The sequence below is a fragment of the Melanotaenia boesemani genome, chromosome 22 (assembly GCF_017639745.1).
Source record: "Melanotaenia boesemani isolate fMelBoe1 chromosome 22, fMelBoe1.pri, whole genome shotgun sequence".
Taxonomy (NCBI): domain Eukaryota; kingdom Metazoa; phylum Chordata; class Actinopteri; order Atheriniformes; family Melanotaeniidae; genus Melanotaenia; species Melanotaenia boesemani.
The window spans coordinates 29,297,966-29,313,815 of record NC_055703.1 but is presented as its reverse complement, the minus strand read 5'-3'; the positions used below and the strand labels follow the sequence as shown (position 1 = coordinate 29,313,815).

The 15,850-nt window shown below is 46.3% G+C and overlaps 1 protein-coding gene across 2 annotated transcripts in view; it reads right to left on the bottom strand.

Moving 5' to 3' along the window:
* xrn2 (5'-3' exoribonuclease 2) overlaps window positions 1-15,850 on the bottom strand; it is a 113,384-nt gene that overhangs the window by 32,009 nt on the left and 65,525 nt on the right. The window contains exons 23-28 of one of the 2 annotated variants that reach the window (XM_041975807.1): window positions 15,740-15,837; window positions 13,564-13,643; window positions 13,419-13,475; window positions 12,318-12,386; window positions 11,836-11,964; window positions 5,414-5,532 (exon numbers count right to left, since the gene is read on the bottom strand). In XM_041975807.1, coding sequence (XP_041831741.1) covers window positions 5,414-5,532; window positions 11,836-11,964; window positions 12,318-12,386; window positions 13,419-13,475; window positions 13,564-13,643; window positions 15,740-15,837 — 552 coding nt within the window. Of the gene's footprint in view, window positions 1-5,413; window positions 5,533-11,835; window positions 11,965-12,317; window positions 12,387-13,418; window positions 13,476-13,563; window positions 13,659-15,739; window positions 15,838-15,850 lie in introns of both variants that reach the window. The other variant, XM_041975806.1, reaches the window with a different exon arrangement.

The window sequence follows — 15,850 nt, the reverse complement described above, 5'->3', positions numbered from 1 at the left end:
GTAAGGCGCACAGGCCTCGTCTCTATTATCAGCCCCACAAAGTTGGCTTCACCGTCACAGACATACAGTCACAAACAACGTAAATGTAAAAGCCAGGCTGCCTCCGTCCACATGAGCCCTGGGATGAATTAAAAAGAGCATCCTGGAACAGCTCATTACATTTAACAGCAAGAACGTGCAGCGGCGGCCCGGGGGGGGGGGGGTAGTTGCCATCCAGAGGAGCCCCTGTTTGCATCAAGTGCCCCCTGAATGGCTACGACTCCCCTGCATGCTATCAGAAGGCAAAAGAGATTTTTCCAAATTGGCACATCGAAGTCAAACTGGTGCAGAGCTGGCAGAGGACGGGGGGGTCGAGCTGAGCGTGATCAGGAGCTGGGGAAGAGATTCGGCCTCCATGTGTGTGTCGCTGTCCCTCATGGGCAGATTTATCACGGAACACACTTACACACATCTCACACCGAGCTAAGCATGCATTCTCCACAACCTCAGCAACAGCAGCTGCTGGACAGAAAAATGAGCTAAATTAGCTTCAATCAAGAGCTGTGAAGCCCACCAACATGTTACACTACAAAAAAAACCGGGTTAAAGTTCCGGTCGCAGTAAAACCATCTGATCTGTGGCCAACACGAGGACCAGCTTCAGCGTGAGGACGCCAGTCTGCATGTTTGACTCATTTTACTGAAACTGGCTGCAGTGGAAGGGAAAGCTTCGGCTCCAACGATTTACTCCAGAAATCACGGCGTCCCTCCCCCGATGCTCCGTTTGTCGTTCTTCTGTTAAACTTTCCTCACAGGAAGTTTAGGAGGAAAAACTGTGGATTTATTCTGCAGACTGAAGCAGGTGAGGTAAGGAGGTAAACAAGTCTGAGACCGGAACATTGCTCAGTTATTATTATTAATAATCAGCGTTTCCACATCATAACCACGACTCACTTCCTGTCAGCTGATGGCAGCGAAGACGTTTCTCTCTAGCGTGTTTTACACGTGTTTTCAGTATGGAAATGTAGATGGAAACAGTAGCCGGGTCCCCCAACACTGTGGACAAAACCTGGTGGAATATCAGTCTGCGCTGCTCAGTTCCAGCATCGAGTCTCATAGCTTCCATCCGAACACAGATGGCGGGATTTAGAACGGCATAAAGACGCACAGCGGCTGATCTGGCTCTGCTGGTCCATTTGGAGACCAGCAAGACTGCATGGCTCATAAACCGGCTCCAACTGCCCTGTGATGTAATGCTGGACCTCTGTGATTCATTCTAGACCCAGCAGAGCGGGACCAGACTGGAGGCTGGAGGTCTAGAAGTAAAGCAATGCTTAGGAAACACGTAGAAGAGTTTTTATTTCTCCACAAAGCTTTTTAGTGGCGTCCCAGTTTCCATCCAGACTTTATCTCCTGCAGCTCCTTGTCCACCTGGTTAATAGCAGTGATGGTTCCCTCTGCACCTGCAGGACTTCCTCTGAGGACACGACTGCTCCGGTGCTGGGTGAAGTCTCTGGCCTCACCCTCTCCACCCACAGCTGCAGCCCCGCCCACCCAGCTGGAACACCAGGAACTAGAAAGAAATATTATTTAAACTAAATAAACTGCTGCCAGTCTCAAGTGTATCTGTACATGTTCATTTTCTAGATGAAAACAAAGTAATAAATGAGCTGATCTTCCTCTCTGACATGCCGTTGACAGCATCTCCACCTGCTGCCCTCCTCCATCTTTCTGAACTGGTGGTGACCACATCGTCCCCACCACATAAAAACTGTTCTAGTTTTCCATTGTGGTCCATCAGGATCTCAGTCCCACATTATGAAGAATTCCTCTTCTTCCCTCTTTTTCCCTCCGGAGACATCATGGAAATGATGTGATGAATTACAGGTGTTCACCTGACCTTTCATAGCCACCATGTGGGCGGGGCAAGGTGTTCCCCCACCTGCGGCCGCTTTAGAATGGATTCTGGTTTATAAATGGAAACAGGCGTGGGACGTGCATGAGCACGCTGTGAAAAATCTGGAAGTTTTTCCTTTGTTCCCTGCAGACGCCACCTGAAGTCGGCTTCGCTACGCTCAGGTTTAGACATGAGGCTGCTGGGTGATTCCTGCAGAATGGGATAAGGGAATTCTTCCCGAAAGCCACAGTAAAGACAGCAGGCGTCCAGTTTTCATATCTACAGGTTGACATTCACGCTGCACCCTCTTATTATGAACAATTCAAACACAAAATGAGTAAAACACACATAAAGTGATTTTCTCAGTAACATTAGCTTTTATCATCTCCCAGGTTAGAACCTGACGATTGTACGTTTGGCTGATTAAATCAGCAGATTACAGTCCTGAATAAAATAACCATATTCAGCCGGAGTTTTGTCGATTAAATGCCGATATATTCATTTCTCATAAATCCTAAACTAGCATAGCGTTAGCTAACAGCATAAAAGCCAGTACGTTTCTGTGTCCAAATTCACACCTTAATTCGCAATCCTCAATGAAAGGCTGTGCTTTTTAAGGCTACGGGAACAGCATGGTTCTTCTAGTGTTTGGAGGCCAGCAGACGACCTTCTGATGACCCTCTGCAGCCCTTTCCTCTGAGCTACTGAACCACAGAGACACAGCTCCAACGGTTTACTCCAGAAATCAGAAACCTGGAGATAGAAGAATGCCAGCAGTCTGTGGAATGCTGTTCTTTCTCACCCTCAGGAAGTCTCTGCTGGGACTTTTTCAACAGAGGGTTTCCCTCTCCAGGTCAGTTCCTCCTCAGTGTGGACCCCCAGGATGTCCGCCACCCTCTCCACATAGTCTCCACCGATGTTCAGTGGCATTATGTCCTCTCCTTTCCTCCTGAAGTCAATAATGACCTCCTTGGTTTTGGAGGTGTTGAGCAGCAGATTGTTGTTCCTCCACTCTAGTCCTCAGTTGCTCCACCTGGTCCCTGTAAGCAGTATCATTCCCCTCAAAAGGAGTCCCAACATCCCGGTATCATCCGCAAATTTGATGATGGTGCTACTGTGGTGGGTGTAGAGGGTGTAGAGCAGGGCCTCAGCACACAGCCTGGTGGGGAGCCGGTGCTGAGGCTGAGGGAGGTGGATGTGTGGGCCCACTCTCTCCATCTGACTTCAACCAGACAGGAAGCTCGTGATCCACATGCAGGTGGCATGTGGGAGACCCAGATCAACCAGTTTGTCCACCAGTCTGCAGGGAAGGGTGGTAGTCCTCAAACAGCAGCCGTACATAGATTCCCTGCTGCTACGGCGTCCTCCCTGGATCTGGTCCCTGGAAGCAGACTGGTGTGGGTCAAAGGTTGGTGAGAGGAATGATGGGATATGACCCTGTACCAGTTGTTAGAAGCACTTCATCTCTGCTGGGGTGAGTGCGACTGGCCAGTAGTCACTGAGACTGGTGATGGGGGGTTTCTTGGGCAGTGGGACTACGGTGGAGGGTTTCAGGCAGGGAGGGACGGTGGACTGGGACAGGGACTGGTTGAAGTTCCTGGTGAAGACTCCAGCCATCTGGTCCGTGCTGTCCTTCAGTACCTGTACAGGGATGCCATCGGGTCCAGCAGCTTCCTTAGATTGACAGCGTCCACCTCAACTCACTCTCCTCCACCGTTGAGGTGGTGCTGCTATGGGCCTCAGGGTGGTGTACAGGTGCATCTGGTGGCTTCACCTCAAAGCGGCTAAAGAAGAGGTTCAGCTCCTCTGTCAACAACGCGTCACCTTCAGCAGCACCGAGGTTAGTCCTGTAGTTGCTGGACTCCCTCCCAGACCTGCCTGTAGTCGTTGCTGTCCAGAAGGTCCTCAGTCCTCCTCCGATAGTCCAGCTTGGCCTTCCTGATGCCTCTCTCCAGGCTGGCTCATGCGGGGTTTTAGCCAGACCTAAAGATGTTCCTTTCCTTCAGCAGCTTCAAGTCCCCTTCAAAGACGCACACAGCGTCAGGATGCATGCTGTCTGCTAACACTGCCATATAAGAGTTCGGTAGCCGAGTTAGCATTAGCATCAGGACCCTTAATGGACCAAGCGGTACAGAGAATGAATAAATACATTTTATTCATACATATTTTTCAATTATTCGTCCAATTTATCGGTTATCTGATTTTTTTCTGACAAATATTGTAATGGGTCTCTAAAAACCACATCGGCCGGAATCTAATGCAAAGTTCTTCCAAGAACCTTCCAGCAGTTTCTAATGAGTGGATGGTGAAATGTTGCTTAACTGTACGACATGTTGCTGAGGAAACGTTTTCCACCACAAACTAAATGCTTTTATTTGTTTGGATGCTAAAAACAGAAAAAGTCGTCACGATCTACGCAGATGATCGGGGAACCAAATGTGATGGAAATCCATGTTTTTTGAGGACACGCCCAAGTCTGAACGCAGACACTCGGTCCAGTCAGTCAGCCCAGTCGGTCGATCCAGTCGGTCAGCCCAGTCGGTCAGTCCGGTCGGTCCGTCTGGTCTGTCAGTCTGGTCGGTCAGTCTGGGTGGTCAGTCTGGTCGGTCAGTCCAGTCGGTCATCTGGTGGGTCAGTCCAGTCGGTCAGCCCAGTCGGTCATCTGGTCGGTCAGTCCAGTCGGTCAGCCCAGTTGGTCATCTGGTGGGTCAGTCCAGTCGGTCAGTCCGGTCTGTCATCTGGTCGGTCAGTCCAGTCGGTCAGCCCAGTCGGTCAGCCCAGTCGGTCAGCCCAGTCGGTCAGTCCAGTCGGTCAGCCCAGTTGGTCATCTGGTGGGTCAGTCCAGTCGGTCAGTCCGGTCGGTCAGCCCGGTCGGTCAGTCTTGTCGGTCGGTCCGGTCGGTCCAGTCGGTCAGTCTGGTCGGTCAGTCCAGTCAGTCAGCCCAGTCGGTCAGCCTGGTCAGTCGGTCCAGTCGGTCAGTCTGGTCGGTCGGTCCAGTCAGTCAGCCCAGTCGATCAGTCTGGTCGGTCAGTCCAGTCAGTCAGCCCAGTCGGTCAGCCTGGTCAGTCGGTCCAGTCGGTCAGTCTGGTCGGTCGGTCCAGTCAGTCAGCCCAGTCGGTCAGTCCGGTCAGTCAGCCCAGTCGGTCAGTCTGGTCGGTCAGTCCAGTCAGTCCGCCCAGTCGGTCAGTCTGGTCGGTCGATCCAGTCGGTCAGTCAGTCCAGTCAGTCAGTCTGGTCGGTTGGTTCTGACCGGCTGCATGCTTTTTCTGTTCAGGCCTGACGTGAGATGGAACAAGTTGAGCTTTAATTTATTTACAACATTTTTAGAGAGTTATTTTTGCTTGAGGCAGAGTTTCTTTTCAGAGGGTTTCCACGTTAGTACGTAAAAAAACAGCCTGGGTTCAGATTTTCCTCCTGGGTGTGGTCGAACCTGATAGTCATGTGGGGATGTGTGTGGGTGCAGACCGCCGACAGGCTGGCGGTTTTACCCCGGTGGTGATGTGTTGCTGCAGGAGTGGCCCTGCATGTTAATGCTTACGTTGGAAGGGCTGGTGGCCCCCGCTGTGTGGAGGACGGTAGCTTCCCTGGTGGTAGCTGCCTGGCGGCGGCGTGCTGCTGTACTGGCCTCCTCCAGGTTGGCTTCTGTTCACGCTGTGACTGCAGGAAGACGTGAAATCAGTAAAGACTCAGAGGACACGGACAGACCATCCTCCCTGACGTCTCATTCCTCAGTTAAAAAGCACCACCAGAGGGATTTGAACTGCTTCCTGGTCTCTGAACAGACCCCGTTTAGTCCCATCAAAGCAGACGACAGCCTGATGGAAGCAACGGGCTTCGTTCAGTAGAAAATAAGTGGAAACATCGGGTTTCGTCCAATCTGCGCCTACGTAATTTCTGACAATCGTACTGAGCCAGATGTTCAATTATTCCAGTTTGTCCTTAATGATAAAATCAACGTGTGGAGAAGAGCGGAGATCTTAATGAGGGACGGCTGCTCGATGAGCCATCAGAGGAACACACATTCACACATTTTCCTGTTTACCACCGAGTCATTACACAGCAGCCAGAGGCAGGTGTGTTAGGGGCGGAAAGAAGCTGCAGAGGCCGAAAACTTGATTAACACTCAAACCTCCACCTCCCACAGCTCAGTCTCCTCTACAAGGTTTTCCAGGTTTCTATCCGTCCAGGAGGTTTACAATCCAGCCACTAAATGTAGTTTTATTCAGAGACTCTATCTGGTAAATCCACAATGATCCATGATAACAGCATTATTTATCACATTTCATCATAAAAACATCACCATCACTACTATGTTGCTAAGAGACCTCTATTTAGACCTGGACAAGATGATGAAGCCACTTCCTGTCAGACTTTCCACCAATCAGAGAGCTTAGATTGATGGTAACGTCCATCATGCTGCTAAATCTACTGATCCTTTCATGTTACATCATTTTACCTCATAACCTCAAACCTAATACTGGAAACACCATCTCTGCAGACTGGTTTATACTGGGATTAAAAGCTGCTACAGACTGGTTTATACTGGGATTAAAAGCTGCTACAGACTGGTTTATACTGGGATTAAAAGCTGTTACAGACTGGTTTACACTGGGATTAAAAGCTGTTACAGACTGGTTTATACTGGGATTAAAAGCTGCTACAGACTGGTTTATACTGGGATTAAATGCTGTTACAGACTGGTTTACACTGGGATTAAAAGCTGTTACAGACTGGTTTATACTGGGATTAAAAGCTGCTACAGACTGGTTTATACTGGGATTAAAAGCTGTTACAGACTGGTTTAAACTGGGATTCAAAGCTGCTACAGACTGGTTTAACCTGGGATTAAAAGCTGCTACAGGCTGGTTTAAACTGGGCTTAAAAACTGCTACAGACTGGTTTATACTGGGATTAAAAGCTGCTACAGACTGGTTTATACTGGGATTAAAAGCTGCTACAGACTGGTTTATACTGGGATTAAAAGCTGCTACAGAGTGGTTTAAACTGGGATTAAAAGCTGCTACAGAGTGGTTTAAACTGGGATTAAAAGCTGCTACAGACTGGTTTAAACTGGGATTAAAAGCTGCTACAGACTGGTTTAAACTGGGATTAAAAACTGCTACAGACTGGTTTATACTGGGATTAAAAGCTGCTACAGACTGGTGTATAGTGGGATTGAAAGCTGCTACAGACTAGTTTATACTGGGATTAAAAGCTGCTACACCCTGGTGTATACTGGGATTAAAAGTTGCTACAGACTGGTTTATACTGGGATTAAAAGCCGCTACAGACTGGTTTATACTGGGATTAAAAGTTGCTAGAGACTGGTTTATACCGGGATTAAAATTTGCTACAGACTTGTTTATACTGGGATTAAAAGCTGCTACAGACTGGTTTATACTGGGATTAAAAGCTGCTACAGACTGGTTTATACTGGGATTAAAAGCTGCTACAGACTGGTTTATACTGGGATTAAAAGCTGCTACAGACTGGTTTAAACTGGGATTAAAAGCTGCTACAGACTGGTTCATACTGGGATTAAAAGCTGCTACAGACTGGTTTATACTGGGATTAAAAGCTGCTACACACTGGTTTATACTGGGATTAAAAGTTGATACAGACTGGTTTATACTGGGATTAAAAGTTGCTAGAGAGTGCTTTATACTGGGATTAAAAGCTGCTACACCCTGGTTTATACTGGGATTAAAAGTTGCTACAGACTGGTTTATACTGGGATTAAAAGTTGCTAGAGACTGGTTTATACTGGGATTAAAAGTTGCTAGAGACTGGTTTATACTGGGATTAAAAGCTGTTACAGACTGGTTTATACTGGGATTAAAAGCTGCTACAGACTGGTTTATACTGGGATTAAAAGCTGCTACAGACTGGTTTATGCTGGGATTAAAAGCTGTTAAAGACTGGTTTAAACTGGGATTAAAAGCTCTTACAGACTGGTTTATACTGGGATTAAAAGCTGCTACAGACTGGTTTATATTGGAATTAAAAGCTGCTACGGACTTGTTCATACTGGGATTAAAAGTTGCTAGAGAGTGGTTTATACTGGGATTAAAAGCTGGTACACCCTGGTTTATACCGGGATTAAAAGATGTTACAGACTGATTTATACTGGGATTAAAAGCTGCTACACCCTGGTTTATACTGGGATTAAAAGCTGCTACACCCTGGTGTATACTGGGATTAAAAGCTGCTACAGACTGGTTTATACTGGGATTAAAAGTTGCTAGAGACTGGTTTATACTGGGATTAAAATTTGCTACAGACTTGTTTATACTGGGATTAAAAGCTCCTACACACTGGTTTATACTGGGATTAAAAGCTGTTACAGACTGGTTTATACTGGGATTAAAAGCCGCTACACCCTGGGTTATACTGGGATTAAAAGCTGCTACACCCTGGTTTATACTGGGATTAAAAGCTGCTACAGACTTGTTTATACTGGGATTAAAAGATGTTACAGACTGGTTTACACTGGCATTAAAAACTGCTACAGACTGGTTTATACTGGGATTAAAAGTTGCTACAGACTGGTTTATACTGGGATTAAAAGTTGCTAGAGACTGGTTCATACTGGGATTAAAAGCTGCTACAGACTGGTTTATACAGGGATTAAAAGTTGCTACAGACTGGTTTATACTGGGATTAAAAGCTGCTACACACTGGTTTATACTGGGATTAAAAGTTGCTAGAGACTGGTTTATACTGGGATTAAAAGTTGCTACAGACTGGTTTATACTGGGATTAAAAGCTGCTACAGACTGGTTTATACTGGGATTAAAAGTTGCTAGAGACTGGTTTATACTGGGATTAAAAGTTGCTAGAGACTGGTTTATACTGGGATTAAAAGCTGCTACAGACTGGTTTATACTGGGATTAAAAGCTGCTACAGACTGGTTTATACTGGGATTAAAAGTTGCTAGAGACTGGTTTATACTGGGATTAAAAGCTGTTACAGACTGGTTTATACTGGGATTAAAAGTTGCTACACCCTGGTGTATACTGAGATTAAAAGCTGCTACAGACTGGTTTATACTGGGATTAAAAGATGCTACAGACTGGTTTATACTGGGATTAAAAGCTGCTACACCCTGGTTTATACTGGGATTCAAAGCTACTACAGACTGGTTTAACCTGGGATTAAAAGCTGCTATAGGCTGGTTTATACTGGCATTAAAAGCTGCTACAGACTGGTTTAAACTGGGATTAAAAGCTGCTACACACTGGTGTATACTGGGATTAAATGTTGCTACAGACTGGTTTATACTGGGATTAAAAGCTGCTACAGACTGGTTGAAACTGGGATTAAAAGCTGCTACAGACTGGTTTATACTGGGATTAAAAGCTGCTACAGACTGGTTTATACTGGGATTAAAAGCTGCTACAGGCTGGTTTATACTGGGATTAAAAGTTGCTACAGACTGGTTTATACTGGGATTAAAAGTTGCTAGAGAGTGGTTTATACTGGGATTAAAAGCTGCTACACCCTGGTTTATACTGGGATTAAAAGCTGCTACACCCTGGTGTATACTGGGATTAAAAGTTGATACAGACTGGTTTATACTGGGATTAAAAGCTGCTACAGACTGGTTTATACTGGGATTAAAAGTTGCTAGAGACTGGTTTATACTGGGATTAAAAGCTGCTACAGACTGGTTTATACTGGGATTAAAAGCTGCTACAGACTGGTTTATACTGGGATTAAAAGTTGCTAGAGACTGGTTTATACTGGGATTAAAAGCTGTTACAGACTGGTTTATACTGGGATTAAAAGTTGCTACACCCTGGTGTATACTGAGATTAAAAGCTGCTACAGACTGGTTTATACTGGGATTAAAAGATGCTACAGACTGGTTTATACTGGGATTAAAAGCTGCTACACCCTGGTTTATACTGGGATTCAAAGCTACTACAGACTGGTTTAACCTGGGATTAAAAGCTGCTATAGGCTGGTTTATACTGGCATTAAAAGCTGCTACAGACTGGTTTAAACTGGGATTAAAAGCTGCTACACACTGGTGTATACTGGGATTAAATGTTGCTACAGACTGGTTTATACTGGGATTAAAAGCTGCTACAGACTGGTTGAAACTGGGATTAAAAGCTGCTACAGACTGGTTTATACTGGGATTAAAAGCTGCTACAGACTGGTTTATACTGGGATTAAAAGCTGCTACAGGCTGGTTTATACTGGGATTAAAAGTTGCTACAGACTGGTTTATACTGGGATTAAAAGTTGCTAGAGAGTGGTTTATACTGGGATTAAAAGCTGCTACACCCTGGTTTATACTGGGATTAAAAGCTGCTACACCCTGGTGTATACTGGGATTAAAAGCTGCTACAGACTGGTTTATACTGGGCTTAAAAGTTGCTAGAGACTGGTTTATACTGGGATTAAAATTTGCTACAGACTTGTTTATACTGGGATTAAAAGCTCCTACACACTGGTTTATACTGGGATTAAAAGCTGTTACAGACTGGTTTATACTGGGATTAAAAGCCGCTACACCCTGGTTTATACTGGGATTAAAAGCTGCTACACCCTGGTTTATACTGGGATTAAATGTTGCTACAGACTGGTTTATACTGGGATTAAAAGCTGCTACAGACTGGTTGAAACTGGGATTAAAAGCTGCTACAGACTGGTTTATACTGGGATTAAAAGCTGCTACAGACTGGTTTATACTGGGATTAAAAGCTGCTACAGGCTGGTTTATACTGGGATTAAAAGTTGCTACAGACTGGTTTATACTGGGATTAAAAGTTGCTAGAGAGTGGTTTATACTGGGATTAAAAGCTGGTACACCCTGGTTTATACCGGGATTAAAAGATGTTACAGACTGATTTATACTGGGATTAAAAGCTGCTACACCCTGGTTTATACTGGGATTAAAAGCTGCTACAGACTGGTTTATACTGGGCTTAAAAGTTGCTAGAGACTGGTTTATACTGGGATTAAAATTTGCTACAGACTTGTTTATACTGGGATTAAAAGCTCCTACACACTGGTTTATACTGGGATTAAAAGCTGTTACAGACTGGTTTATACTGGGATTAAAAGCCGCTACACCCTGGTTTATACTGGGATTAAAAGCTGCTACACCCTGGTTTATACTGGGATTAAAAGCTGCTACAGACTTGTTTATACTGGGATTAAAAGATGTTACAGACTGGTTTATACTGGCATTAAAAACTGCTACAGACTGGTTTATACTGGGATTAAAAGTTGCTACAGACTGGTTTATACTGGGATTAAAAGCTGCTACAGACTGGTTTATACAGGGATTAAAAGTTGCTAGAGACTGGTTCATACTGGGATTAAAAGCTGCTACAGACTGGTTTATACAGGGATTAAAAGTTGCTACAGACTGGTTTATACTGGGATTAAAAGCTGCTACACACTGGTTTATACTGGGATTAAAAGTTGCTAGAGACTGGTTTATACTGGGATTAAAAGTTGCTACAGACTGGTTTATACTGGGATTAAAAGCTGCTACAGACTGGTTTATACTGGGATTAAAAGCTGCTACACACTGGTTTATACTGGGATTAAAAGTTGCTAGAGACTGGTTTATACTGGGATTAAAAGTTGCTAGAGAATGGTTTATACTATTAATGCTAAACTTCCTGTCTGTATGTGTGATGTGTTTCCATGGTAACGGGCTGTGTTTGGACAGAAATACTCACCGATCCCCTTTCTTTTGTTGGGATTGGCGAGTATTTCCGATGCTGGTATCGGCTTATCCCTGACGGGAAGTTAATGTCTGAACATCCACGCCGAGTTTAAAAACCAAACTATGTTATAAAGCATGGAAGAACTGGTGTAAAGCCATCTCATCTTAGAAAATCTTTGTGTCCAGACTTTTTATTTTCACCCTAATCCAGAAAACGGAAGGAACTTTAGAAAGCTGATGAATCGGAATAGAAAGAGGAATTGTGACTGACCTCAGAGCTCTGAAAGCTGATTGGTCCAGATGAGCCTGATGTCTGTTTGGGTTGAAGCCCAGCTGGGGTCTCCACGGCGACCTGTTCCCTTTCTCCCAGTCCCCTGGCTTCAGAACCTTACTGGGAATCCTGAAATACAGAGATGCCTTATTTTATATGACAGACATGCTCACCTACAGCCTCCCACTCATCCCGTCTTCCTGGTCAATTTTTAAGTCTTAATACTAAAATACTGAAAATGTTACTTCAAGTCAAAATTCCTGGAAATCAACAATAATCAGTCAAACTGATACAAGAAACAACAACAACAACAATAATAATAATAATAAAATAATAACAACAATAATAAAACCATGAATGCATTATTTAAAAAAAGCTTTGCCTTCTTTCTAAGGACCAGAACCAAATGAAAAGCCATGTTTGCTGAAATGGAAGCAGCTTTAGATTCAGACGAGGATCTATGAGAAGAGAAAAGTTCTCACTTGGCTCCAGGCAGGAGGACAGCTTTGAACACGAAGCAGTCTGCATACCGAGGGTCCTTGAACTTCACACTAGAGACAGAAAAAAAGGTTTCAATGCTCCATCAGCTCGCTCTTCAACACCAGAGAAACATGGTCTGAACATGGCCGCCATGTCATCTTTCATCACGAGGAGACAACTTTCATTTCTAGACAACTATCCATCAAACTCTAGAAAAAGCCGTTCGTTTAAAGCAACGTAGAGAATTACACTCTGATAGACCAGAAGAAAGCTGAGACTCTGGTCCTGATTCCCTAGGGTCCCCAGCGTGCAGCTCCGGTCCTGGAGGACCGCTAGACTTCCGGACGGCTTCGAGGAGATTCTGTTCCACCACCATCCGGCGGCTCAGGAGTGGAAAGCAGTGCTCCATCAACACTGTGTACAGGGGGGATGGGGGGCTGCTGACCTCGACGTGGGACGTTGTGAGGCGGTGGAGGGAATACTTCGAAGACCTTCTCAATCCCACCAACATATCTTCTGATGAGGAAGCAGAGTCTGGGGTAGCTGGTGCTGGCTCTCCCATCTCTGGGGCTGAGGTCATTGAGGAGGTTAAAAAGCTCCTCGGTGGCAGGGCCCCAGGGGTGGATGAGGTCCGCCCAGAGTTCCTTAAGGCTCTGGATGCTGTAGGGCTGTCTTGGCTGACACACCTCTGCAGCATCACGTGGACATCCGGGACAGTTCCCCTGGACTGGCAGACTGGGGTGGTGGTCCCCCTTTTTGAAGAGGGGGACCACCACCCCAGTCTGGTGGGTGGTGGTCCAACTACAGGGGATCACACTCCTCAGCCTCCCTATTGCATATTTTTTTATTGTTGCCCAGCACTACTTCTAATGTATTACAGCTACTTTTATTGCAATATTAGTTACTTTTTTTGTTTCTTTCTTTATTCGGTCGCATTAAATTATTATTATCTTCTATGTTTACATTTACCAGACTCATCCTGTGGGCCAGATTGGACCTTCTACTGGGCCGGTTTTGAGCCACGGGCCACATGTTTGACACATTCCATATGTAGTCTCTTTAGAACAGCGTGAAGCGGTGCAGGTAACGCTGCTGCGACTCACCTGACTGCAGCGCTCAGTGAGACATCACGCAGCAGGGGAACCGGCGACTTCACCGTCCTGAAAGGAAGCATCACAGTGAAAAAACCGGAGAAGTGGAATGTGGAACAGGGAGGAAGGAAAGTCAGAATGAAGCCAGCGTTCTTACTTATCTGGTAGAATAGGGGCGTCATCGAGATTTAACGTCCCTTGGATCCCATGGCAGAGCTCTGCAGGGATTTCCGTGGCCTGACGGGAACCAAGCTGCAGTTAGTGAAACCAGAGTTAGACTGTAAGACTCACGATGCAGGAGGCAAACCTCAGGCCGGATTAAAGGCTGCCCACTGGGCCACCTCTGACACTCCGTTCTTAGCTTTAGTTGAGGTACGAGTTAAGGTGCTTCCTAATGAAATTTGGCTTGAGCCAGTCATTTTCTGATTTTGCTCGTCATGAGGAGGAAGTCAAACCATCAAATCTAAGGAAAAAGAGGTGGGATCTTCTTCGTTCGCTGAAGCAAAGCTCTGGCTGGGCTTTATTGCAGGAAATAAAACTAACTTAACTAAAAGTGTCTGCAGACGGCTGTCCAGGCTGCTATTATTGGTCAGTCCATGGAGCCCCTCGCTGGTTGGCTGTAGCGCCTGGCCACAGTGACAAAAGTGGGTTAAAATTTTTCTATTTTCTTGTGTGGCGTCGCCCCGTGTGCATGTCAACATGAACAAACCAACATTTCACATGCACGGATGTGGCCTTTTGCTTGGCTGGAGGAGGACAGCGATTTCCGCATCATCACGCAGGTTCCACAGGAAATGATGTCGAGCCCATAAGCCCGTCACCGTTCCTCTGCCTGCGACGGCGCATGACAACTGAGGACAAATCTGGGAGTTGAACTGCCAACTCAGCTCATGTGAGAGGATATAAAGGCTCATTTCTGCTCCCATTACGAACATAAACAGGTACGTCCGTTTCCGTTCATGGTTGTTAGCAGCACATCCACCAGGGGGCAGTGCAGAGCTCAACTCCCAGTGTCGACATCAGTTTCACACCATGAACATGGAGACGATCACTATGTTTCTTTTACAAAGAGACATAAAAAGAGGCAGCGCAGTGGACGGAGGAGGTCTGAGGGATGTCATTTAAAGCATCACAGCTTCTTCTGGGTTCACTGCTCAACACTGCCCACAGTTTCCGGTGGTACTGCTAGGTTTGCTCTGTGAGGAAGGCCTCTGAAAGGAGCCTGACTAAAGTTATGTCCTTAAAGATGGACAAGATGGACAAGAGGCTCCATTTCCCACTTTGTCATAAAGCATAACCCCCCCCCCCCCCCCCCCCGGTCAAAGGGTGAGAACATTTCTATCCGTCAGGTCCACGTAGAGGTGATGTGTTTCTATATATGACAGAGCTGACAGGTTTCCTGCTCACTGCACACAACAGGTCCAGTTTTCCTGTTTTCTACGCTGTCTAGACAGGATGTGTCCCTGAGACAGCATTCATCCAGACCCTCATCGCTGAAGGCCTTCGCCTCATGCAAGATGAAGACCAAACAGTTAAGGGTTAATCCAGCTGATGGTGTGCGCTCCTGCGTTAGCGTTAGGAATGTCAGGAACGTCAGGGTTAGGGACGTCAGGGCTAGGAACGTCAGGGTTAGGAACGCCAGGGCTAGGGACGTCAGGGTTAGGGACGTCAGGGCTAGGAACGTCAGGGCTAGGAACGTCAGGGTTAGGAACGTCAGGGTTAGGAACGTCAGGGTTAGGAATGTTAGGAACGCAAGGAACGTTAGGGTTAGGGACGTCAGGGCTAGGAACGTCAGGGTTAGGAACGTCAGGGTTAGGAATGTTAGGAACGCTAGGAACGTTAGGGTTAGGGACGTCAGGGCTAGGAACGTCAGGGTTAGGAACGTCAGGGCTAGGGACGTCAGGGTCAGGGACGTCAGGGTTAGGGACATCAGGGTTAGGGACGTTAGGAACGTCAGGGTTAGGAACGTCAGTGTTAGGGACGTCAGGAACATCAGCGTTAGGGACATCAGGGTTAGGGACGTCAGGGTTACGAACGTCAGGGTTAGGAAAGCTAGGAACGGATTAGGGTTAGGAACGTCAAGGTTAGGAACGCTAGAACGGGTTAGGAACGTCAGGGGTAGGAACGTCAGGGTTAGGAACGCTAGAACGGGTTAGGAACGTCAGGGTTAGGGACGTCAGGGTTAGGAACTCTAGGAACGGGTTAGGGTCAGGAACGTCAGGGTTAGGAATGCTTGGGTTAGGAACGTTTGAACAGGTTAGGAACGTCAGGGCTAGGAAAGCTAGAACGGGTTAGGGGTTAGGGTCAGGGGCGTCAGGTGAATGTGCTGTTACCTCCTGAGCTTCTGCACGGTAGAGTTCATGGATGAAGTCGAACAGCAGGTGAGACTTTCCCAGGAACAAGACGTCGCTTCCCAGACTGTTTCTTCTCACTGCAACAGACAG